At 32.1% G+C, this 23,950-nt stretch overlaps 3 protein-coding genes across 8 annotated transcripts; all 3 read right to left on the bottom strand.

Moving 5' to 3' along the window:
* Positions 1–1,241: 1,241 nt before the first annotated feature.
* LOC108322355 (RNA polymerase sigma factor sigF, chloroplastic) lies at positions 1,242–6,370 on the bottom strand. 3 transcript variants are annotated; one of them, XM_052872720.1, is made up of 9 exons: positions 5,965–6,370; positions 5,622–5,761; positions 4,413–4,537; positions 4,118–4,285; positions 3,728–4,028; positions 3,413–3,643; positions 3,000–3,140; positions 2,598–2,798; positions 1,242–1,856 (listed from the first exon to the last, which is right to left on the bottom strand). In XM_052872720.1, exons 1-9 carry the CDS (start codon positions 6,008–6,010, stop codon positions 1,569–1,571), a joined length of 1,641 nt encoding a protein of 546 aa, XP_052728680.1. In that variant the 5' UTR covers positions 6,011–6,370; the 3' UTR covers positions 1,242–1,568. The 3 variants fall into 3 exon arrangements, with proteins under 3 accessions (XP_052728680.1, XP_052728679.1, XP_017409916.1); XM_052872719.1 differs by having other exon boundaries at positions 4,118–4,306; positions 5,965–6,356; XM_017554427.2 differs by having other exon boundaries at positions 3,728–4,016; positions 4,118–4,306; positions 5,965–6,348.
* Positions 6,371–7,806: 1,436 nt separating this feature from the next.
* LOC108322361 (OVARIAN TUMOR DOMAIN-containing deubiquitinating enzyme 10) lies at positions 7,807–16,620 on the bottom strand. Of its 4 annotated transcripts, none has more exons than XM_052872718.1 (11): positions 16,539–16,620; positions 11,613–11,708; positions 11,356–11,510; positions 10,710–10,783; positions 10,376–10,430; positions 9,858–9,932; positions 9,666–9,739; positions 9,500–9,548; positions 8,860–8,944; positions 8,379–8,435; positions 7,807–8,029 (listed from the first exon to the last, which is right to left on the bottom strand). In XM_052872718.1, the coding sequence occupies exons 2-11, from the start codon at positions 11,632–11,634 to the stop codon at positions 7,968–7,970; spliced, it is 708 nt and encodes a 235-aa protein (XP_052728678.1). In that variant the 5' UTR covers positions 11,635–11,708; positions 16,539–16,620; the 3' UTR covers positions 7,807–7,967. The 4 variants fall into 4 exon arrangements, with proteins under 4 accessions (XP_052728678.1, XP_017409926.1, XP_052728677.1 ...); XM_017554437.2 differs by lacking the exon at positions 16,539–16,620 and adding an exon at positions 13,032–13,265 and having other exon boundaries at positions 11,613–12,028; XM_052872717.1 differs by lacking the exon at positions 16,539–16,620 and adding an exon at positions 13,032–13,263.
* A 2,459-nt stretch (positions 16,621–19,079) lies between these two features.
* On the bottom strand, positions 19,080–23,950 carry LOC108322449 (serine/threonine-protein kinase PCRK1). Its single transcript, XM_017554548.2, has 5 exons — positions 23,741–23,950; positions 22,655–23,046; positions 22,015–22,275; positions 20,828–20,950; positions 19,080–19,884 (listed from the first exon to the last, which is right to left on the bottom strand). Exons 2-5 carry the CDS (start codon positions 23,030–23,032, stop codon positions 19,369–19,371), a joined length of 1,278 nt encoding a protein of 425 aa, XP_017410037.1. The 5' UTR covers positions 23,033–23,046; positions 23,741–23,950; the 3' UTR covers positions 19,080–19,368.

The following is a 23,950-nucleotide window of genomic DNA, read 5'->3' as shown; positions in this document are numbered from 1 at the left end:
AACATAAGTCCTAGTTCTGGAGAAAGATACAAGAAATTAAACCAAGTAGTGCTATTTGCAAAGCCACTTGTTCATTTCCTTCCACATGTGTCATTTTGTCGTTTAAGTGTCGCTAATGTGTCACTCACATGTCGTTTACCATATCAAATTAATCCGTTTGTTTTGTAAAGGAAGAAATATCTCATAGTTTTCAATAAAAAAAAAGGTGCTCTTTCTAATGCATGTGTGTGGTTCTGATTAATTCAAGGACATATGTCAATGAATCAAAACCAGTCTTATTAAAAGCAACTTTTCCAGGCTCTAAATCAATCAGGCCCTTAATAATTAATTCGTGTTGTTCTGCATGTGCTTATATCATTTCTCAGTAACTGGCAAATTACTTTTATAAAACATACTTTTTTTCTTCTGAAGCTTGCTTTCCTAATGACAGCAACAAAATTTGAACTTAAAATCTCATAAAATACCTAGCCCCACCAGAAGAAATGGCGTGTAAAAATCTAGTTAGTATAATGTTTTTTTAAGCGTATTTAGGTAGAAGCGTAAACGACTCTATTAGTAAAACTTATAAACCCTACCATATATATTTGTAGAGGTTCAGTTAATACGGATTGAAAAGATCTGCAGCCACATATCCCCTTATCTCATGAAATTTGCAAAAGCAAACTTTTCTGGTAGCAAAAGGCATTTGGGTTTTTAGAGCACTTGTTCTTTTGAACAATTAATCAATTTATTCAGAAGAAGTTTTTGTTCATAATTAACTTTTTGAATTGATTTGTATAGCATTTTTTTTTAATTATGTAACTCCTATCATGTTTACAAGTCATTAGGATATGCTTGAACAAATTTCTATACATAAACTTTAAAGAGAAAAAGAAAATAAAATGAACTTCTGCATAACTTAAAATTATCGTTTTGTTAAGTTAACTTCTTTTAAAATAATTAAAAAAATATTCTACAAACCAACATGCCTACAAACAGATTTTAATTTATGAAAAAGTTAATTCGAATTAATATTTTTCATACTTTCTTTTCTTCTAAAACCTTTAGGAAGAAATTTGTTTAAGTAGACTCTTAACCATAAATTGATTTGTATAAATGAATTTAAAGACAGATATATCGATTATCTAAATTGCCTGTTAGCTTCTTTTTCTCATAATTTATACTGAAATGGTTGATATGCTACAGCTTATATTGGTATTATGAGCTCCCTCTCCTGTGTAAAAAAGATACAGCTTAGTTCGTTCCAGTGCAATATATATCTCTCTCTTCATTTATAAGCAAATAAAAAAATCCAATGTGATTCCACCTATATATTACAGCAGTTTAAATCAAAATATGTTTTTCTTTTCGTTGGCATTGATTTGGCTTCTCAATTTTTACAAACTGCACAAGCTTTTTTAGATCTTCAATTTTCTTCAATCCCAAATAGGTACCCGGTTCATCCTCAATTATCACGGTGTCAGCTTTCTCTTCAAAGAGCTTGATCTAGTCATTTTGCTTTTGTACTTGGCCAGAAAAAAATGTCACAGAGAAGTAAGATGAACTGCATAATCTTGGTGTCTACTTGTCTATATAAGCAAGTCTATGTATGCGTCAAGTCCTTCACTTTCAAGACACTCCTTGAGCTTGGACAATGCTCGGGTCTCCAACTGTCGGACCCTTTCCTTGGTCAAACCAAAAACCTTGCCAATATCTGACAACGTTTTTTCCTTGCCATCTTCAATACCAAATCTTAGCCTGATTATGCTCTTTTCTTTAGGGCTTAACATACTTAGGAGGTTGTGCACATGCCTCCTCATTAGCTGTTTTGAAACACACACATCTGGGATCTCGATTGCTGAGTCTGCAGTAATCTCCTGCAATCGTAATAAAATTGGGATCAATAACGGAAGAGGGCTTATTCTAACCATAACCAATCCTCCAACATTAGGAGACCAACTTAACGGAAGAGATTGATGGACACTAGCACACAAGCTCGAATCAAATATAGGGAGCACATGAAAAAGATTATGTAATATTCCCAACCAAGGCAAATGACTAGCCACTTCAATCAATACAAGGGAATTTTAGACAGTCAGTAGTCTCTGAGTCAACATAGCCATATATAGTGGGGATTAACTTTAATATGGAACCAAATAGAGTTCAGTGACCAAGAGTCTATTCATTATTTCCGACGTACTCACTCCATTCCTAAATATACGACATTTTTTTAGATTTTTGTCCCTTTCTACAAGACTTATTTCACATTCTCCTTTACATGAATTAATTTTTACGAAAATATTCTTCATTATTTTAGTCCATAAATAATAATGTCATTGTCTCTTTCTATCTCCTATGAATATCAGAGAATTTCGAGTTCTGTTTTGAAAATTAAAACTTCACTACTATTATTCTCTATTCATACATTAATTATTTAAGGGTAAATGGAAAACAATTACAATTATGAACAAATTTAATGTTACTAACTAAATTAGCCAACTTTTTTAATATATGTTAATCAGTTAAAAGAATGTAGAACTTTTATTTTCCCTGTTTTTAAATTTTAGATCTAATAAATCATATCACAGGAGAAAAACAAATTTACTTAAAGGCCTTACCTGGAAAGTTGTCTCTTGGTCCGCCCACACAGTTTGCTGCATGGAAATTGGATTTCTTGAAGCAAATAGTAAAGTTTCCAACTTGTCTATTGTAATTCCCACCCTTCTTGCTAATTCTTCTTTGGATGGGTTAATGTTTCCCTCCTGAATGAATGATTTCTTTGCTTCTATGACCTTGCCCAAAAGTCTATACAAATTCTCCTGATCAAATAATCATTCCATGTTGTGTAAATAGAGTTGTTGCTTGTTACACAGATGATATATTATTAAAAAGTTAATGCAGAAGTAACAGTTATTTATTATTAGTCAACATGCAACAATTTAAATAATAACGACACTGCAGAAGGAGTTAGGTTAAATTTGGCTAACTAGATTATAAAGAAATATACACATTGTTTTTACCGGTATACGGATAGTCCTGGAATGCAGAAATATCGCCTTCCTTATTGAATGCCTTATCCACCAGTATGCGTAAGTACCAAATCGGCAACCAGCTCCTGGTTTAAATTTGTCAATGCTCTTCATAAGACCCGTACTTCCCTCCTAAAATGTCACCAGGAAAGGAATGCCAAGATGTAGTGGCTAATTATGTATTAAGATAATGATTGCAACATTTTTCAAAAGAAATAAAAGATATCCTTTAGCCAAATCAAATTTTGCCAGATATTTATCTTATGGTTTTTCTGTTCAACATAATGTCAAGCCATACATGGAAAACGAAGTATTAAGAATTAACAATAACAACTATGCAACAGTCCAGACATAAAAACTTTGATAGTGGGGAATGGCGACTTTTAATTTCTTAGAGGCTATACCTGAAATAAGTCCTGAAGGCTGAGACCACGTCCCTGATAATATTTAGCAATGTGAACTACCATGCGCATATTGGCATGAAACAGCTTTTCTTTGCTTCTGTTAACACAATGAAGCTGTGTCTGCAGGGCACAACAACTAAGGCCCAAGACATCAGCCCATTCAGCTAAAGTTGGTTCCCGTCTTAACTGAGATTGAAGCCTGATCTTTACTTCTTCCAATCTTGAGAAATCCTGTTATACATTCTACGTTATGGAAAAATAACCTTCATAGAACATAACGTGCATTTAAAAAAGATATGGAGTTTCGAGTGACACCTGAAGCTGAGTAATCAATTGAGACTCTTCTTCACGGGTCAAAAGTTGCCTTGATTCAGGACCCGACAAGAACATGCGCAGGGGGTCATTTTGATCAAATCCTTCATTTAATTTCTTTTCTAAACGTAGCTTTCTCTGTACAAAAGATTTTCTGTCAAGGTAACTTTCTTCGTCAAGAAGATTTGACTTTGATGCTTTTCTCTGTTTAGATCGTCTTTCTATAATCCGTGTTGATCTCACAATTTTATTCCTTTTCAGTGAAGAGTCAGCCAAACTTGTGGAGGCCAAACTGAATGACATACTTTAGCCATTATTCTCAAAAGCAAATTATCCTATAAACAGAATAAACAAATTGAGGATGTCAATGGCAATGAGAAAGATAAAACTAACCCAAAAGAAAGTGGATCATCATCATCATCAACTCCAACTGATGAAGCCGCTTGCTTTGAGGCTGACAAAGCTTGCTGAGCAAGAGAAACCGCATTCCTTGGCAGACCATCTGCAGGCCTCTCTGAATCGTTATCAACAGGCTGAAGAGTCAAAGAAGCAGCAATTTCCCTAGTAGGATAACAAGTCAGTCTGCAATAGGTACATGCACCCTTTAAGAAGACAACCTTGGACATGCAAAAACTTAGCAATTACAACAGATGAAGTTAACACGAGGTTGCAATTCAATTTATTTTACATGTTCTGTAAATGAGACCGGAGATGCAACTGGTGAACAAAATCATGCACTAACTGATCAGGATTTCCTGTGTTGCATTTCTCTTGAACTGAGGACATATCCATCTGCCTTGTATTTAACGTTGCCTTCAGTAAAAGCAAAGGGGTAATGAATTAGTTGTTAACATGAACAAAAAAAGGGATCATTACATCCAAAAAAATTAAAAGCCCCTCTAAGAAAACAAGTAAAGACTATGAAGCACATAAATGATACTTGTATCATATGTGATACACATCCATTAAGGTAATATGATAATTCCAAAAATATACAGAATATACATGTATATGCACAAAAATCCATAAAACATAATAAATATATAATAGCAATCCCACAAATCCAAATTAAGAATATAACATACTGGTTGGACTATATTGAAAGCAAAATAAAATTATAATATATAAATGTATGCAAATATCTTTTTACAAGTTGGTTTTCTGATATTAAGTTAAGCTTAAAATTTACTTTCAAAGAATTATAAGTCATACATCACTTCCTACTGCTTACAAATAGAAATAGTATGATTTGTTGAGATCAGAAAGCTTTTATTTTATGCTCAACAAGGGTCAATGCTTCCATGTTTCTATAGTATAAATGCTTCTATGTCTTATATGTGGATATATTAGATCTTCCTAACTTTTTTTAAGGCTTGGATACTTCAGGAATCGATAATATATCCAAGAATATAGATATTAGATAAATACCGAACATGGATGTTTAAAGCATACAAAGTGTTAGCATTTTATAAAACACTCTTATTAATAGTCTGTTTATATAAATTTCTCTAAAAGAATTTTTAGGAGAAGAAAATAAAGAAAAAATGCAAAAAAAATCTCAAGTTAAAATTAATTTATAAAGTGTTAGCATTTTATAAAACACTCTTATTATTAGTCTGTTTATATAAATATCTCTAAAAGAATTTTTAGGACAAGAAAATATAGAAAAAATGCAAAAAGAATCTCAAGTTACAATTAATTTATACAGACGCCAATCTTTAAAATTCTTTTTATATTAATCCTCTAAAAAGTTTATATTTTAACTTGTACACTAGTTTATTTTAGCTTATAGAGAAACTTTTTTTCATTTCTATTTATTTTTCTTATTTTCTTCTATAAACTATAAACAAGCCCAAGAATGCAGAAATTGGTATATATTAAAAAAAAAAAAACGAACCTCCTTATTATACGCGTGCAGTAGGGGCCTATACTCCTCACGCTGTTCTTGTAAGAGAACAGAGGTAGGAAAATGCCGAGCTGTAGAACTAGAAGACCAGGATGCAACTGCTGGAGCAGCTTGTTCATGAAGCATCATAACTGCACACAGTTTTCAACTCAATGAAATCCCACAAGACGGTAGAACGAGAAAATTACTTAGCAGGTATAGTACCCCTAAAACCCTCAATTTACACTATCTCAACTAACAGCTTGTGAGAAAATAATTTGAAAAACAGAGGCATTTGTGAAATGAATATCTAAGGGAAACAAAATCATTCGATTTTCAATTGAAAGAAGGTTACCTGAAGGCGAAGAAGAGGAAGGAAACGGTGGAGAGGAAGAGAACATGGTCTTAGACACACTCAATTACTTTCTTCTCTTCTCCCTTTGTATGAACTGTGTCTCCAATTTCCAGTTTCTATGGAGGAATTGCAATTGCAATAGATAATGTTGACAAAATTAAAATATCTCTGGAGAGAAAAAAAAAAGTAAGAAGCTTAAGGCCTTTTTTATTTTCTAGTTTTCTGTTTATGTCATCAAGTGTAACCCTATTCTTCACCTCAAGTTTCGGTCTGGGCAATCTCACGGAGGAAATACCTTATTTTTAAGAAAATAAAAAAGTCACCCATAGTTTCCGCCGAAGCCCAATTTTTAATTCCTGAAGGGCTTTTACTTCCTGCACCTCCATAATATTTTTTTCACACCTTCTCAAATTTTCAAAGTAATAATTTCCTTCTCCATCTTTAACCATCATAATCACCTTCCTCCATCATCACTGCACCTTCATTATTCTTCAACTTAAATTTATGAGAAATATTACCAAATGCAGCATATCTTGGTGCCTTTGGCATGCAATATTAAGTGCTTAAAAAAAAAAGTAGGTATTCTTTCATTTATGTATTGTAACGGCTCCTTGTTATTAATATTTCATTTTTCTAACTTTTACTACCAACGATACTCAAATATATAGCAAGCTCGTCTTATCGGCTAATAAGCTTTTTGAAATGCATATTAATTATCAATTTATCAGTCCTTTTATTACTAGTCTTTAATGTAAAATCATTTCGGCATGTTTTATCATGAATAATTTCATTGTCTCAGAAAATATAACTAATCTATTTAAGTTTCGTGTAAATGAAATTTCATATACATTTTAGAAATTAAAAAAAAAAAATTAAACTTATCTAATAAATTAATATAAGCTTAATTTCAAATTTCTTATAAATTTTGTTATTTTTAATTGAGCTCTTATCAATTTTTCTTGATCTAACTACTTAAAATATTTGTATTTTTTATTTAACTTTTTTTAATAGTTTAACATATTTCTTACCTTATCTTATTTACTTATCTTTACATGTAAAATTTTATGATTAATCTATGAATATTATTGCGGTAAAATAAGATATAATTTTTATTACTTTAATTAAAAATACGTTGCATAATAAGATTATCATGTTTTCCGTTGACTTTTATGTTCATCTACAACAATCAAGTGAATGTCTTTGTCACTGTCTTTACTAAGACATTACTAAATCAGTCCTTATTATTCAACATATTTGTAATGAAAGTAATAAAAATCATTTATAACAATATCACTTTACAATAATTACATAATCCAATTAAGAAAATTAAACAATAAAAATTCAATTGAAAAAAATAAAACATTTGAGTACTGAATAAAAAAATATTTAAAATATTTAAATTTATCATGAACTTTATACTTAATTAAGTCATTAATTTATATATCTCTAACTTCCGAAGAAACTAAACAATATAACTTTTAGAGAAATGAATTTATAAGTTTATTTTAGCCTTTTTTAAGTGTTTATGAAAAAAATTATTCAAATAGAGTAGGAAGTTGATCACCTTTTAGCTCTTAATTACTAAGAATGTCTATAAACATGTCTAATGTTGGATAGGAGAATTATTATCCCAAGCTTTTATAACTTGCTTTTAAAGTGATTTTTTAACATAGATAATTTATTTCAAAATCAACTTAGCAAACACTTTCGTAAGCCTAATCAAGATGGAAACACTTGTATAAAGCAACCATTCATCGTATCAACTTTAACGTATAATCGTTTATGTATAAAGTTTTGTTTCTTACCCAAAGCATCTGAAATGTCACTGGAATGAAACTGTGTGAAGTGAGCAGTCCCAATTTTATGATTATAATTAATAGAAGAGGTAAATGAAATTAATCATAAAAAATAAGCAGCTAAAACATGGAGATATAAATTCATTCCTGAACAAGGAAAATTGTACAGGTTCAAAATGGTGTGTGCTCACTGGCTCAGCTAAGACTCTAATGCTTGCTGCCAAAGCTCCACCACCTTTTCTTCTTTCTAGATTCATTTGATGGTATATCTGGATCACCATGTAAAAACATACGCAGGATTAGCCAACCAATAATAACCAAAATTTTTGACAAATAAATAAACATCCAAAACGAGGGTATAAATTGGAATCTTAATATGCAGAGTTCAAATCCTACAAACTATCAACACAACCAAGTGTGTGTTCGTTGAAAAGTTTCTCCAAACATGTCATCAATAATATATACATATATCCAACCTTAAATTTTATTAAGGTTGTCAGAGTAAATTTTTTCAAACACAAAGAAGCTTCATGTACCAAGTATCTATTATAACAAACTTCAATCAAGTATTCAAATAATTTCGGAGTTTGTTTGAGACAATTAAAATATGAAAAATACCTCCTTGGGGATAAATGGAGTTGTAGTGCACCTCTGCCCAGAAACTCAGGAAAATCACTGCAACAAAACAGACAAATTAGCCAAGTTGTTCATATGATGAAACTGAAACAACTATCTTAAAATAATTAATACCCAAAGAAAAATGCAAAATCTACTAATGACACCCGACAAAAAATAATTATCACAACTCGTGAGTATGAAAAATTATTTGAAACAATTATCTTTAAGATTTCCAACACAATAGAAACAGATAAAATTATAGAATCCTAGTAAAGGCATGTACAAAATTCCTTTGAAAGGGAAAAAAGGATGAAGTTAAATTGTGATCAAGGTTCAGAAAGATTCAAGAAATAATGTGAGGTGAACAAACTAAAGGAAGAAAAAGAAAAGGATTAAAAAGATGAGAGCGAAGAATAAATATTAAAAGAAAAAAGAGTTAAAGGAGAATCCTTTCCCCAGACTCATCATAAAGAAAACCAACCTCCTTTTGGGTTCTCAAAATGAGGAAGTATCTCTATGCAACAGGTGTCCTTGAAAGAAGTCATCACAAATATTCTCACACCATACTGGAGGGAAAAGAAAAAAGAAAATCAAATATATTAATACAATTAAAATGGCATATAATTTTCATAGCCAATTCCAAATATTACTGTAAACTTTGCAATGACAATGTCTACAGAAACAAAATGTAATTGATGGAAAATTAAAAATGGCGAGAAGATTAACAAACTCTACCAGACAATGTCTCAAATAATATACATACTCTTAAAATTCATTTTTTATTTCTTAAATACTGCAAACCTACATTGACAGACTATATTCATTAACACCCTAGTAATATGAAAGGGTATGGCAGTTGAAACTATAAGAACATCCGACAAATGATTCAGTTTATAAGCAGATACAGTAGCTAGGTTATCCATAACTAAATACAATTATCTACTCCTAAGAAATATTAAAAATGATGACTAACAAAATAATTGTAAAGCATAACCATCAATACATTATTTCTATATGTTTGACAAAACATTTTGTCTGTGCAGAGAATTGAATAATAACCGGACCAGAGAAGTGCGACAGAAAAGTATACATGAAAGAGTGATAGGTTGCAGCAGTCATACCGAATCTGCAGCTGCTTGGAGAGTAACATGATCACCCCATTCGCCACTCCTAGTTCCATTTAGGATAAAACCAAGCAAAAAAGGGTCTGTCAGTTAACAAAACACAAACAACTCACTTGTTCGAGGGTGCATGCACGCACACACAGATAGAGAGAGAGATTATTACTTAGACATCTTGTCCAAATAATCATCGTACTCCATGGGAACATATCCATCATAAATCTCTGGGTTAGATTTAAGCTGGTTAAAAACACAACTAAAGTAAGAATCCGAGAATAATTGCACAAACCTATTAGCAGATATTATAAGCCTGATAGGCATAAAAGAAAAGAGAAACATGATACAGCAAGCAACAAACCTGATCGACAACTTGTCGTCTCACAAACTTGTGGTGATCAGGTGCGTGATACAATTGATCAGACAGTGCTCGGAACTAGAGAGGAATAATCATAATGAAATTACATGAAAACTAAACTACTCAAACTATTGATACAGCAGAAAAATATAAATTATTTTTATGTGATTAGGAAAGTTTTCAAGGTAGGTTGAGCAAGCAGTTACGTGTAGCTCATCCAATGTAAGAGCATAACTGTATTGGGCTTTGGCTGCTCAAAATCTGAGGCTTTGTGTTTGTGAATTACTAGGTTAGAAATGAAATATGAGGATGGTGAACAATAGAAGACCAGAAACCTCCAGCAAATGACTTCAGAAATGGAAAACTAACCCGTTTGAAAACTGATATTCAGAATAATGTGGTAATCACATAAAAATAATAGATATTTCTCAAGTTCTCAATAATTACATTCTAAAACAAATGAAATCTGCTCTGACCAATGGATTTTCAGAACATTAAAATAGAATGAATGAGTTACACACCTGACAATTACCATCGCCATGTACTTTGTTCTCCACAAAGTCATATAACTGCAATCTGTTTGAAATTTTGGCAACTTAGTTTGGCATGTCAAAAGTACATCAGATAGAAAAATGTATGCAACCAATAATTTTTTAACCATTGATTTATTTACAAATTCAAAAACAACAAAACAATTCGAAATGAAGCCCGTATGTGACAATAGCTAAAGCTTTACTGACAGAAAAGAAGCAAAAGTGGCATACGTCAAAAAAACAAAGAAAATAGTGAATACTTAGTTACTGGAGAAAAATGATTCACATTTTAACAATTATATTAAGTTTTTGTGACTAATACCTATCCAGAAGCCTTTGATGATCTGAAGTTGCTTCGTCAATTGAAGGAATTTCACCATTAATTTTTGGAACATGCTAAACAAGAAAATGAAGGCATTTTAAGCATTGCATTCAAATACAAAAGTCTTACAACTGATCCAGAGAAATGAACTTTCTTAAAAAAATACTACAAGTGAAAGGCAGTAGGTTGCCAATGAAGGGATGAAATTCATCATTAAAAGAAAAAGGAAAAATAAAAAATAAAGTTAAAACTTTTAAAAGTGAGTGCTTGTGAAACCACATTTTTAGAAAACTAGATAAATTCAGCATCTATTTTGTTCTACTGAAAAGACCACTGTATGGTAGATGACTTAACCCAGAAGTTGCTTCACTCATCAATTAGCATGAAAAATAATTATCTGCAGGACTAAATGTTTCAGACTTTCAGCAACCGATAACTTATCATGACTTTCTTACTATAAATACCAATTAATTTAATAAAACGAAAATGTGAACCAGACAAAAAATCACTATAAGTTGACAAAAGTATAACAAGTGAATTAGCTTCTTAGTACCTAACGAGCATTAAAAAGCATAAATATATCTATTTATTGCTTCAATAGCTGATCCAAAAAGGAATCTACAGAAGCAAAGGAGGCTTAACATACGGGAATTGGTATCATTTGACTCAGTCTCCTCCCAACTTCATTATCAAGTGGATAATTGTCAGTTAGCTCCAATGAATATTCCTCTGTTTCACAAGGACTAGAACATGAACTAGAGGGTTCTCCATCACCAACTGCTTCTTGAGCATAATCATGATCTGCATGTGCAAAATATTTAATTGAATAAACCAATACCCAGTAAAAAGATAAATAAATCCCAAATATACCCAAGAAAAATTAGTTTACATCTTTAATGATACCTCCTGAACAGTAGTTCATCATTGAAGAGTTATGCCAATCATATGGAGGCTGAGTCTCAGGAACATGGAACTGTTGTTCACCTTGCTGAAAATATCCTGAAGATTCAGCAATCTCTAGCTGTGAAAACTCTTCTTGAAGTGTACGGGCAATGATCTCATCATTCTCTACATAGTCGCATTCATTATCATAATGGTTATGGAAGTAGTGTCCATTATAGATGTCTCCAGTATCATGTTGAATTATGTTGCCATAGTATCCAGGACTATAAGCAGGGTCGCCATCAAGAAGATTAAGACCCCACTGAAAAACATCCGAATGCTCATATAAAACCATCTCTAAACATTAATCATGACAAGGAACCAAAAGCCTTTTCTTCTGACAAAGTTGAAATGATTCCAAACCAGAAAGAACCCACCTATACAAATATGCTTAGATTAAGAGATTGGAGCATGGCATATATAACAAATACAACAACATATAGCTAATTAGGAAAAAAATCATAATATAAGGAATACAATTATCACTACAAGAGCAGATTCAGCTTTTCAAAGTTTAACATTAAGGACCTAAATTTAAATGTGTAGAAGTAAATTCTCATATGTAGAAGAAAGATAACCACCAAAAAAATGAACTCTAACTTGTCCGTTCAATTTTTTAAATCCAATAACAGAACTGTTCATAACAATTTAGCATGTAAATTTTATCAAATAAACAAGCATACCCTACATTCGGCACACCATACATGAAAATTTAAAATTCAAAATTTTAATCGACATTAATTGGACCAAATTGAAACCCTCCCTCAACATCCTTTCATACAAGTATAAAGAAAAGAAAAGCAAATCAATGCAATGACCAAGAAAGTATACAATATTCCCCTTGTAATAAACCCAAGTGAAAGCATTCTCCACGTTAAACGCCAATAGTAATATACAATCCCGCAAGGATAGCTTCCCAGACATTGGCCAATAAGAAGTTAACTAATTGGAATTGTTCATAAAAGTACTATAAAACTATATATGATAATCGCTTTCAACTTTCAACTTTGAACACCACCCAATATTATTACATCATCGAAGGAAAGACAGTCCACTTTGCTCTCCTTTTCAATTTGAACGAATCAAAATGCGCCTCCTCCGTGGATCTTATGCGTCACAAATAAAAAATCACAACACAAAAGTATAAACACTCCTCCATATTCTTCGTTCATTTTTGTGAGATCAAACAACTATTACCCTACACCTCGAGATTACCGCTTGCACCAATCTAAAACTAAACAAACCCAAATATTTTCCACGCCAAGTAGTCCAATCCAATAACATGCAGAGAAGGAAACACTGAAAAATAGAGTGAACAAGAAATTGAAAAGCCCAATGGAAGTGGGTGATGAAAAAGAAGAGAGATAAGAAGTTCCCCACCTTCGATTCAGCGCCAACTGAATTGAGAAAGCGCAAAGAAGAAGAAGAAGGGAAAAAGGGGTTGTTGAGGTGAAATCACTGTTCACATAGGGAAGGTACAATCGTAATAGATGACGACGATGTGCATTGAATTGAATGAATATTTATGATACGAAGAGGGAAATATATATTGAAATTAATTAAATAAAAAAGAGGCGCACTTCAATTCACGCGTAACGCGCTTATATACGGTTCGCCACGCCGTTAAGGTCGAACACGTTCGTTTATTACTTATGCTGTGTTTAATTGTACTACTGTTTCTATTTTTGTGTGTTTTTTTGTTTTGATCACACCCATGATCCTCGATCCTGAAAATCTCCGAATGGTGATGCTCTTCGTGTGTCGGGGATCTTGGGGAAATTTTTGTACTAATGACCGTTGATTAAGGGGTGGGGCTGGGTGTGGATCGAATCTGAGACTGTAGAAAGAAAAGGACGGCTCAGATCTGTTGCGCAGTGAAAAAGACAGAGAATCAACGTCTCTGATTGGTGAAGCATTCTCATAAATTTGTTTTCAAATAAATAAATAAACTTTTTGTTACTACTGGGTAGGTTAGACCGTCATGCACGGACGATGGAAGTCAATCATTCTCGGTCAGCCACTAGAGTAATACTCGTGTGAACTCTCCAGCCGTTTGTTGGAGACAACCTTCGTTTGCGCTGGAGACAACTTTTGAATGTCAATAAATGCATAATTAATGATGTAACGGTCATCATGGAACGATTAAGGTTTGCATTGATCATCATTAAGAGATAAATTAATGAATTATATTCCTTGAAACCCTATAAATAACAACTGATTAGGAAGGTAAAATCTCTGATTTCTAACTTTAACTAGACTTGCGGAGATAAATTCTGACTTATGGCGTCGGAGTGTTTCCTGCAGGTCACTCCCATTTTGGCATTAAGAGAGGAAGATCCAAGCGGTAAACCGGAACAAGGAGGACCGATCGGAGACGGAACATTCCCGAGCAGAAGCAGCAGAAGTTTTCCTCGTCCCATTCCATCATAAACACTTTTCATTTTCTTTTACCTTTCTCTCCCTCTTTTCTGAAAGTTCAGTCTTCCATTTGGATGCCGAAGATCTAGCACACTACTTTCAAACTTTTGTATGCCTATTGTTCGTAAAACGTAATCTGGAAAAAGAAAGTGAAAAGATTTTATTCATAATATAATTAAATAGAACAATTTCTTTTGTTTTGTAGATAAATACTTTATAGTATCTTTAGCAATTATTTCGGAGAAATCATAAAAACAGGGAATTCAGGAAGAGTTGCTCTCCCTTGAACCTTTTAAGCAAATAATTCTTTTTGTTTTTAAATTGTTTGAAAATGAGGACCCAACAGCATAAATTCAGTACCAGATGACGCACTCATATTTTATTATAACAGATAGTTTTATTTTAGTTTCTGTGTACTAAAATTGTACCATGAACATTTTTCTTACCAAAATAAAACCAGATGGTTAACACAAAGAAAGTCAGAATTTTGGTTAATAATGGTAATGAATCAGGATTTTAGAGAATTGTAGAAGTTTTAATAATAATGTCGAGGTTAAGTCTTCTTTTACAAATAGACTTCAAATTTTAAGCTACACGTAAAAAACACTCTAATGTTACACTAAGTGTTTGTTCGAATATTGTAACAATAAATGTATAGGAAAAAATTATTCAATTATTAAATGTTAAACTTACATTTATAAATTTTGACATGAGATTTTGATTAATGTTGACCTAATTACAATTTGAAGAGTAATAATCTGAGTTAACATAATTATTTTTACTTCTAATTTTGTCTATAACATGACTGATCAGTGTGAATCATTTTATGAGATAAAAAAAGTTATTAATCGGTCCATTGCTTAACCGAGCGACCATAGTATACATCTTTCATTATTTATCATATTTTTTAATAATTTCATTTTATTTCTTTACAGTTTTTTCTTATTTTATCTGTTATATAATTTGAGTCTATTTCATCAACTATCTTACAACAACAAAATATCATAAATATTTATGTTGGTCACACATAAAATATTAATTACTACAATTTAACTTCATGGAATTATATAAAACGTTCAAGATGGAAACGAGAAGTTACTACTTTAATATTTCTGTTGTTATTCAATTTTGTATATGATTTTTCTAACTTACAAGTAATATTTTCTTTCTCTTAACTTCAAGCAGTTACGTGATCGAAAAATTATTTCCTATGAAAGAAACTCTGTATTTATTTTAAGGTCTGCACTGGCGGGCGGAATATCTTGCAACAAGGAACATTAAATTAATTTTCAATTGCATTTTTTTTTTTAAGTTTTCGATCTTTGTTAAGTTTAAATAATAAAAAGAAAGTATTTTTAAAATGTTATGTAAGAAACAAAGACCTAACACGATTATTAATAGTCGGATATTTAAACATATTAATCTCATATATTCGACTTTTAGATGTATAAAAGGAAAAACCTTATTGAGAAAAACAAAACTCATGTCGATAATTTCTAGATTTGGAAAATCAATCTCTTTGTTGTTATAATTGTTTATATTTTGTAGAACTTTTCTTATCAATATTTGGTGTGACTTTGCAAAACTCGTAAATAATTAACAGGAAATTCAAATTTTTATAGAAAAAAAAAACTTACAAAATATAAAATTTAACGTCAAAGTTAGTATTTAATCAAATTCAGAGAATTGGATTACTATGACAACTTGTAAAAGACATTTCTAATGACGTCCACGGAAAAATCACATATGCAATGACGAGAGCAAATCAATCCGTTCAATTCAACCCAAATCCAAATCAAATTGATCATTGTCCATACGTTTCAAATAAAATGAAATAAAAAATTTTGAACATAATAAATATAATAAGAAAAACTTGTCTCAAAATACAAAATTCAAAAACTAAGAATTATTACGTATAAAGTTTTTTTTTTTTACATTTTAACTTGAGTTTAGCTCTTTTTTTTTTTACCAGAAATGTTTCCCCATGGAAAATGAAAGGAAAAGCACTTTCCTTTTTCCTTTAATTTTATCCAGAAAAAAGCAAAGTAAAAGTCAGAATATTAAGCAATCAAAATAACTGTTCTCATAGTTATTTTCCTTAAAGTGACAGGACATACATGATCATCAGATAATATTTTTTAAAATCACTTATTTTTGAGCAATTTAAAAAATGAGAATAACATAATTTTTTGTATAAATTACTTTTTTAAAATATTTTTTTAAGGGTTGATAACTATTTCTTTAAGGGGGTTCATTTTTTTGGATTGTTAGAATTTGTTAGACTACTGCCTAAAATGCAGTAATCAATTAATGATGTTAGTTAAGTTTTAGATTTTTCTGTTTTTTCCATCTTTGCCTTGAACCCTATATTTAGGTTCCACTTTTCTTGTTTTCAATGTGTTACAGAATAGAAGAAGAAATACTTCTACACAAATAAAACACAAATAAAAGTTTGAGTTTCTCTCTTACCCGTTTTTTCCTTTGCTCTTCGTCTGTTCTCGTTCTCCCATGGCTCAGGTCTGCTTCTCCCGCAGTAGAGGAAATGTCGGGGACTTTCTTTCTCTCGCATACCATTTCTAAAACATTTAATAAATTGTAAAAGATAAATTTTAATTTATAGATAAGCCAAATTTTATTTTAGAAAAGTCGGTATAATTTTTCTATGTATTAACATCATATATAAACTAGCTTTAATTTATTATACAAAATTTATCCAAACATAAATGAATAAGCTACCTCAAAAGATTATATCATTTTAATAGTACTTTCTAAATAAAGGTATATAAAAACAGTTAGTTATGCATGAATTATTTTGATTAAACTTATTAAAAATTTAACTTAACCAACAAATTTAAGTTGGTAAACTCTATTATTTATATGGAATTTTAAATTCAACTTTTATAAACACAACATTAATGACTTGTATGTGGTTATCAAACTCTCGAGTTAACTCGTACGAGTTTATGTTCTCAAACATGACTTCCAAGTTAATTCGGAAGTAAACTCGTTTTCTGCATAAACTTGGTAGAATTGATTGTGAAATCGGTAGGATTGTATAGAATCGCGAGTTTGGAGTGATTCTGCGAGCTTGAAAGGGAGAAAAATTAAGAAAATTGATTGCTACAATTCTTTTTTTATTATATATTTAATGAAATGCATCAAAACTAATAACCATAATCCAAATATTTATGTTTTACAATATTTATTTTTATGAATAATATATCTATAAATTTTATTTATTTAAAGTTATATAATTTTGTAGACTTATTTGAATTAAGATATTATTTATATAATTTTTTCATCTAAAATAAACTCTTACAAGTTTACAAACGAGTCGAGTTTACTTTACTAGCACGAATTTACATAAACTCTCAAAATTTATAACCTTGTACATAATCTATTTATTTCAATTGGTGCTAAGATTTACTCAATTATATTGTTTATACATTTATTATGGAAATGTGTATATTGTGTTGAGAACAACGTTAAAGATGAAATATGTTTATGCATGTAGGACCCTGCAAAATCTGTGCAGAACTCTCATGGAAGTAGTAAAACCAGAATATCTTGATGAAGATTTGTTTAAAACTACAGCTAGACTTTTACAGCCATTTTCTCTTGAGTGGTTACTTTCCAGCAATTATGATTTCTCCGAAAAGTAGAACAGATAGAAGCAGCACTAGTGTCAGCCAAGATGCCTACAGTGTCTTCCATGGAAACCTATAGTCTCCCATGAGATTCATAATCAATTTCCTAAATTGCCTTGACAAGACAGAAGCACCACCCATATGCTCCCACGTGCCAGATTTATACACATCTCTAAGATCAGATAAAAAGGCTGCACATTTTCTGTCACAACATGCCACTGTAAAATATGCATCAGTTCTTCACCAATCATAGCATGCTTCCAGTTATGAAGTCTTCTCTTTGTAATGAGTTCATAAACAGCTATACCCATTGACATGAAACTTCCAGCTCTAGCTTATTCGTGACCTGCATGTCCTGTGTTTGGATAAACATTGATGAGATTATGTAACAATTAGTAAGTTCAGTGTAATTTGATCATAACCAGTGTGAGATAAGAACTGTCTAAAATTTTTTTAACTCAATCATTCTTTTAACATATAACCAAAACATATAAAGATTTGTCTAAAATTAACTAATATTTACTACAGTTTGGAGAATTCAATGTTAATTACAATCAGTTGATTAGTATAAACGGCCAGCATTTTTGTATTGGGAGCATATTTGATAAGATTAGTTTTAGGAGGGCTTTTTAAGGATCAAAGTTTTTGTTTTTAAGAAATAGTTTTCGGTAAGATTATTAATGCGATAAAAAAAGTCATTTTTAATCTGGGAAATAACTTTTTTCTTTTCATCATAAGTAAAATCTTAAAGCTTAGCAAATAAATTATTCATCCTCAATGATGGGTCATTTTACATATAAATTCCAGTATTAATAATAATTTCATATTTATACAGTGATTTGATTATATAAGTTTTAAAAAACAATTAAAACTGAAAGTTATTTTAAAATTATTTCTCACATAAAAAACTATTCAATTGTTAATGGATTCCCCTTATGACTTACTAATAATGGCTGGATGCTGCTGCTTGGAATTTAGGCGATATTCATGTCAGAAAGGCAATGAAACCCTTTTTTACTTTGGTTTTAAGTCAGGTACCATTGATTGTGACATTGTTACATGATGATTTGATATAATATTAAAAACTTACACAGACAAAATCAACATATATAAATAAATTATCAGAATAATCATTCATGCACATTTTAAGAGCACACAAAATATCTCAACAATCACAAGTTCACGTCATTTTAAACCTATATCAGTTCAACCAAAGAAACTCAAGGATAAGGTGATTTCCAAGTAGGATTAATTTCTTGGCTTCTGATCTTAGGCAAGAATCATTCATGCATTTTATGCATTTGTTGCAGAGACTGCAGAACTTCCAGGGACCTCTAACAGAAGTAGTAAAATTACAAGATGAGGCTAAAGATTAATTTAAAAGTATAGCTAAACTATTTTACATCAGAAACCTGTAGTCTCTCTTTAAGTTCATAAATCATCGCAGAAAATTTCCTCAATAACTTGACAAGAAAGAAACACCTATGGTACTTGGTAAGTAGTATGTGATGGCAGATTTATACACATCCTATTAAGGGAAAAGTTGCACACATTGTTTATGGTAGCATGGCTGGAGACACCATATCATGCATGAGCTCTTATCTAATCATGAAGAAATTTTGCTCAGGCTTGACGGCTTTAAATTGCAATAATCAACATGTTCTAACAAGCTTTGGTCTCCACATCCTAGCAAACCAATTACTTTCTCCAGGCTTCTGATCCATGGTCCGTTTCTTGTTATTTGTTTCAGTATCCTGGGAAGTTTCCACTCTTGCCACACTCCTCAAGGGCAATGGTGGACTGGAACGGGATGAGGAAGATTCTAACATCCCATTCACCATTTCCAATACCTCACTCATCTTTGGGCGATTCTTTGGATTTTTTACCAAGCATCGGTTTGCTATCATAGAGAGTCTATGGGCTGATTTGAAGATTTGTTTCTTATCTAGTCTTGGGTCTAATATTAGTTGAAATTTTCTCCCATCTGATAGGTATGGCCTTATCCATTCCAAGAGCTTCTGCTCACCCCTGGGGCGATTTCGATCTATAGGGCGCCTACCGGTGATGAGTTCATAAAGGAAGACACCGTAGCTCCACACGTCATTCTTTGATGTTAGACGTCCAGTTTGAACATATTCTGGAGATGCATATCCCATTGTTCCTACAACCTGAGAAGCACAGACAGCCATATATGAACACAAGTAATATGGTCATTGGATTACAATTTTTTATGGTTGGGTGCTGTTGAGCAATATGTTACACACTTGAACAACAAAAGGGGGTGCCAAAAGGGGGCAACTTAACCATCTGCATGCCCATGTTGAAATAACAGTGATAAAATGAAAGCTGAATTTAGATTGAGTATTGTATTAGACTATACATTATTCGAGTAAACATTATTAGAGTACACATTATTTGCTGTTATAATTTTTGTTTTCTGCTTTATTTAGATACAAAATAGTCATTAGATGGCTTCTTGACTATGTATGTGCTATTGTTAGTTAACTGTAATCTATTAACCATAGCTAGTATCTTTTTTGTACAGATATAATAGCTTTTGTTGACCCTCATAAGGTAGCTTTTGCATCATTCAGAATTAATAAAGCTTCTCCTTTCTTTATGTTATATTAGAGTCTATCTAAAAGGATTACTCGCCATGTTACATACATATGAAGTCCAATAGTATATGAGGAAGTGTATTGGAGAAAACTTAAAATCTCATATCAACTATAGATAATATCAAAATATAGTATATAAATGGATATAATCCTCACCTCACAAAGTGATTTTGTAGGATTGAGTTAGGTCCTAATCACTCTGTAAGAATAATCAAGAAACGAACTCAATTTTTTACACACATTTAGCTTCTATAGATGGTTATTTCTTACGATTTTCAGAACTGAATCAAGATTCATTCTATTATACTTCATATTTTTCACAATGTTATCCAGCCCCACTCAATCTACAGACGACTAAAGATTTACCCCTAGTCTTATATTGAATTTCTCTATTTTCTCATGTGAATTAAAACGATTAAAGGCAATTACCAGTCTTAATATGTTAGCAATATCTATTTACAAAATCATGGATTAATAGTACACAAAGCCATACCGCTGTTGAGACATGAGTCAGTCCATCCGATGGTCCCAACCTTGCCAACCCAAAGTCTGAGAGCTTTGCATTCCATTGTTCATCCAAAAGGATATTTGAAGATTTGAAATCTCTGAAAATTATCTGCATGATGAGTACACAGTTAGCATGGCATTTACTGCACCGAGATATGAATGGTAAATAAATTAAACATGACATTGATCAAAGTACTCAAATTAACTCCTCCCAGATACCTTTCTTCTTTTTTAGCTAAATTACACTTCTCTTTCATGAGATATGCTTAAATTACAGTGCCTTCCCCGAGAGATTAACATGTTTTATGCTTTAGTCTACTTTAACGTGAACAAGCCCCTTACAACTAGTTTTCTATCTTTGTGATCCTTAGGTGATGTCTAGTAGAAAGAAAAATTTTAGTTTCCCGGTTTTCTGAAATTGGTAAACTATATTTTCTATGCTTGGTTTACTTTAAGAAAAAATAACATCCTCACAAAAAGATTCTTACGAAAGAAGGTAGGAAGCTAACTTTTCTGAATTAAATAAAAATTTTAATGAGAAAAACACCATGTTAGCCTTATTACATCATTTAACACAGTAATGAATTAAAGATTTTAGGAAATTTCTAGAAACACAGCATGAATATTTCTAGCAATATTTTTTATTAACCAAATAGAATTTAGTCATTCATGAGTATTATAATTCCTACGATTCATGATTCCCATATATGAAAAAATGTATCAGATAACAAACAACCTTTTAGCTTAGTAGGTAGACTCTGGAATGCTAGAAGATGAAATAAAGATTTTAAGTTCCAAAGCCATTAACAAGGGTGTCTAAAAACATCATTTCATCATTTAAAGTCCTAAAGTCCGTGTAAAGGCGTTGATAGGATGCTCAAAACTAGCTAAAGTTTTACAGAGGAAAAATGTCCGTGGGAAACTCATTAGTAGTTGTTTGCATTAAATGGACTAACACATTTCATGTCATAAGGGAGGGAGTTTAAATGTTAACATAAAAGAGTGTGAGAGGAAAGTATAGTGTTAGCATCTTTTCGGTGAGGACAGAGTAATTCACCTTTTTCCTTTGGGGATGTGGCCATCTGGGTTATATAAATGTGCAGCAAAAGATTTGTAGACAAAGGCTTATTAAATTGAATAGGAATTTATGAAACTTGTGCCACAAACCTATACCTGAAAACCCATTTCTTCATGCAGGTATGTTAATACACGAGCTGCATCTCGTGCTATTTTCAATCTCCTACTCCATGAGAGAGGAGCCTCTGATCGATGGGATAAATGGTGTTCCACACTTCTGTTAGGCATGTATTCATAAATCAGAAGCCGCTGGATTCCTCTTTCATCATCTTCTGCACAATAACCCACTAGTTTCACAAGATTCGGATGCTCAACAACACCCAGAACATTCACTTCTGTCACCCATTCCCTGTGCCCCTACAAGCCAAAAGTAGAGTACCAAAAATTAAAGCGGAGAAAACAATACATAGAAACAAATAATTCATATCTTCAGTAGCAACCATAGCATGTCAGTGTATTTGGGAACGCACATCAAATTTATATCAACAGAGAAGCTACTCTTCATGGCTTCTGTAGTTAACATTAAATATGTGCATCGGATGTATGCAATGCAAAAATCAAACAACCACTTACTTGACAACAGAAATCTTCCAGCCTCAACTAGGGATAACAAAATGTAAGAATTTGAAGGTTTTTCTCCCAAGAAAATTTAAAGTATGCGATGAAAACATACAGTAAGATGACCTTACATTGGAGAGGACCTAAGATAAAAATAAAAAAAAAGCTACACCCTCACCTGCATTCCCCTTTTACTAAGCTGTTTAACAGCAACTTCAATTCTTCCAGAGGGGACCTCCACACTTTTAATCAATCCCAGGTAGACACACCCAAAGCCGCCCTCTCCGATCATAACAGAGCGACTGAAATTCCTTGTGGCTGATTTCAGTTCAGAAACAGTAAACACTCTGAGGTTGCTGGACCTCTGGGACAAACTGGATATTGCATTCCTCCTGAGAGATTCTGTGCTGCCATTGTCTGAAACTTCCTGAGAATTTAACTCAGAACCAGATCTTCTAATATCACTATACATGGAATTCTCTGACCGGCCCGATGTTGACGGCAAGCCTTTTGGCTCTTCTTTTTTCTCTCCATAGGAGAATGTAAAACACTTCATGGCTGCTGACTAGACTGCATTTTCATTTTCAGAAGAGAATGTTGAGATTTCGATATTCATTTAGAAGCAACATCGCATCTAATGTAAAGACATATATGATGAAGAATCCTCAAATTGAATTCAGAAAGAAAAAAAATTCCTTCAAATAACCATATCATCAAACACCTTCTAAAAAATCCATGTCGGCCTAATTCCCCCAGTCATCAACGTCTCCAATTTCAGATAATCCACATATAAACGTTTTTAATCAATGTTCCATGTTTCTTTTACCCTCAACAAAAGTTAAACAAGTCAGAAGGTTTCAGATAACCAATCACAATCTAGGAAGTAGCCCAATTGACCATAAATACTAACAGAAACTAAGTTTTACTTTTGGGAAATACATAATGAATTCAATTTTTTGTCTTTGGGGCGTACCAAATCTCCATACTCTCAGAAATACTGACAGAAACCATCAACCCGTACCAGATAAGTCAAAATTTGAAACTTCAAAAGATTAAAAATTGGTAATGAAAACAAAATTTTCTTTTTGGGAAATAAGATTAAGAATAGAAAGCGTCCAAATTGGTCATCCATATCACAATCTGAAAGTGTAGAAGCCCAGCACCGTTTGAATCGTATTAAGGATCATATGGGATCAGTTGCATGCACCCTTATACAAAAGGAAGAAAAACTAGAAAAGGAGAGACTTTTGGGGGTGAAACTCACCTCCGGTTGGTGCAAAAAGGAAACTTTTGATCTAACAGAAGTGAGACGTTGGCAGTCCCCTTTGGGTCAAGATTCCGAAGAGGACCAGCACCATTTCATTTGCCTCCAAAAGTGGAGACTTTAGAGAGTGAAAGGAGAAAGAAAGTGTTTAAGAGAAGTTTTATACACGGCAGGAGCTGCTGGCTTGGTCACCTTAGTTTACCGAACAAA

The sequence above is a fragment of the Vigna angularis genome, chromosome 2 (genome assembly GCF_016808095.1).
Source record: "Vigna angularis cultivar LongXiaoDou No.4 chromosome 2, ASM1680809v1, whole genome shotgun sequence".
NCBI classification, from domain to species: Eukaryota; Viridiplantae; Streptophyta; class Magnoliopsida; order Fabales; family Fabaceae; genus Vigna; species Vigna angularis.
This window is presented reverse-complemented; position numbering and strand designations above follow the sequence as displayed.

Excerpts from the sequence above, each read along its gene's own strand:
- LOC108322355 (XM_052872719.1), bottom strand. The coding sequence starts at position 6,010 with ATGTTCTCTTCCTCTCCACCGTTTCCTTCCTCTTCTTCGCCTTCAG. Across the intron at positions 3,644-3,727 it reads AATTGATTACTCAGCTTCAG|GATTTCTCAAGATTGGAAGA; the intron begins GTGTCACTCGAA and ends AATGTATAACAG. Across the intron at positions 3,141-3,412 it reads GCCTTCAGGACTTATTTCAG|GAGGGAAGTACGGGTCTTAT; the intron begins GTATAGCCTCTA and ends GTGACATTTTAG.
- LOC108322361 (XM_017554437.2), bottom strand. The coding sequence starts at position 11,946 with ATGGTTTTATATGAGCATTCGGATGTTTTTCAGTGGGGTCTTAATCTT. Across the intron at positions 10,784-11,355 it reads GTCAAATGATACCAATTCCC|CATGTTCCAAAAATTAATGG; the intron begins GTATGTTAAGCC and ends TTTCTTGTTTAG. Across the intron at positions 8,436-8,859 it reads TTTTGAGAACCCAAAAGGAG|TGATTTTCCTGAGTTTCTGG; the intron begins GTTGGTTTTCTT and ends GTTTTGTTGCAG.
- LOC108322449 (XM_017554548.2), bottom strand. The coding sequence starts at position 23,032 with ATGAAGTGTTTTACATTCTCCTATGGAGAGAAAAAAGAAGAGCCAAAA. Across the intron at positions 22,276-22,654 it reads TTAGTAAAAGGGGAATGCAG|GGGCACAGGGAATGGGTGAC; the intron begins GTGAGGGTGTAG and ends TTTGGCTTGTAG. Across the intron at positions 19,885-20,827 it reads TGACTCATGTCTCAACAGCG|GTTGTAGGAACAATGGGATA; the intron begins GTATGGCTTTGT and ends TGTGCTTCTCAG.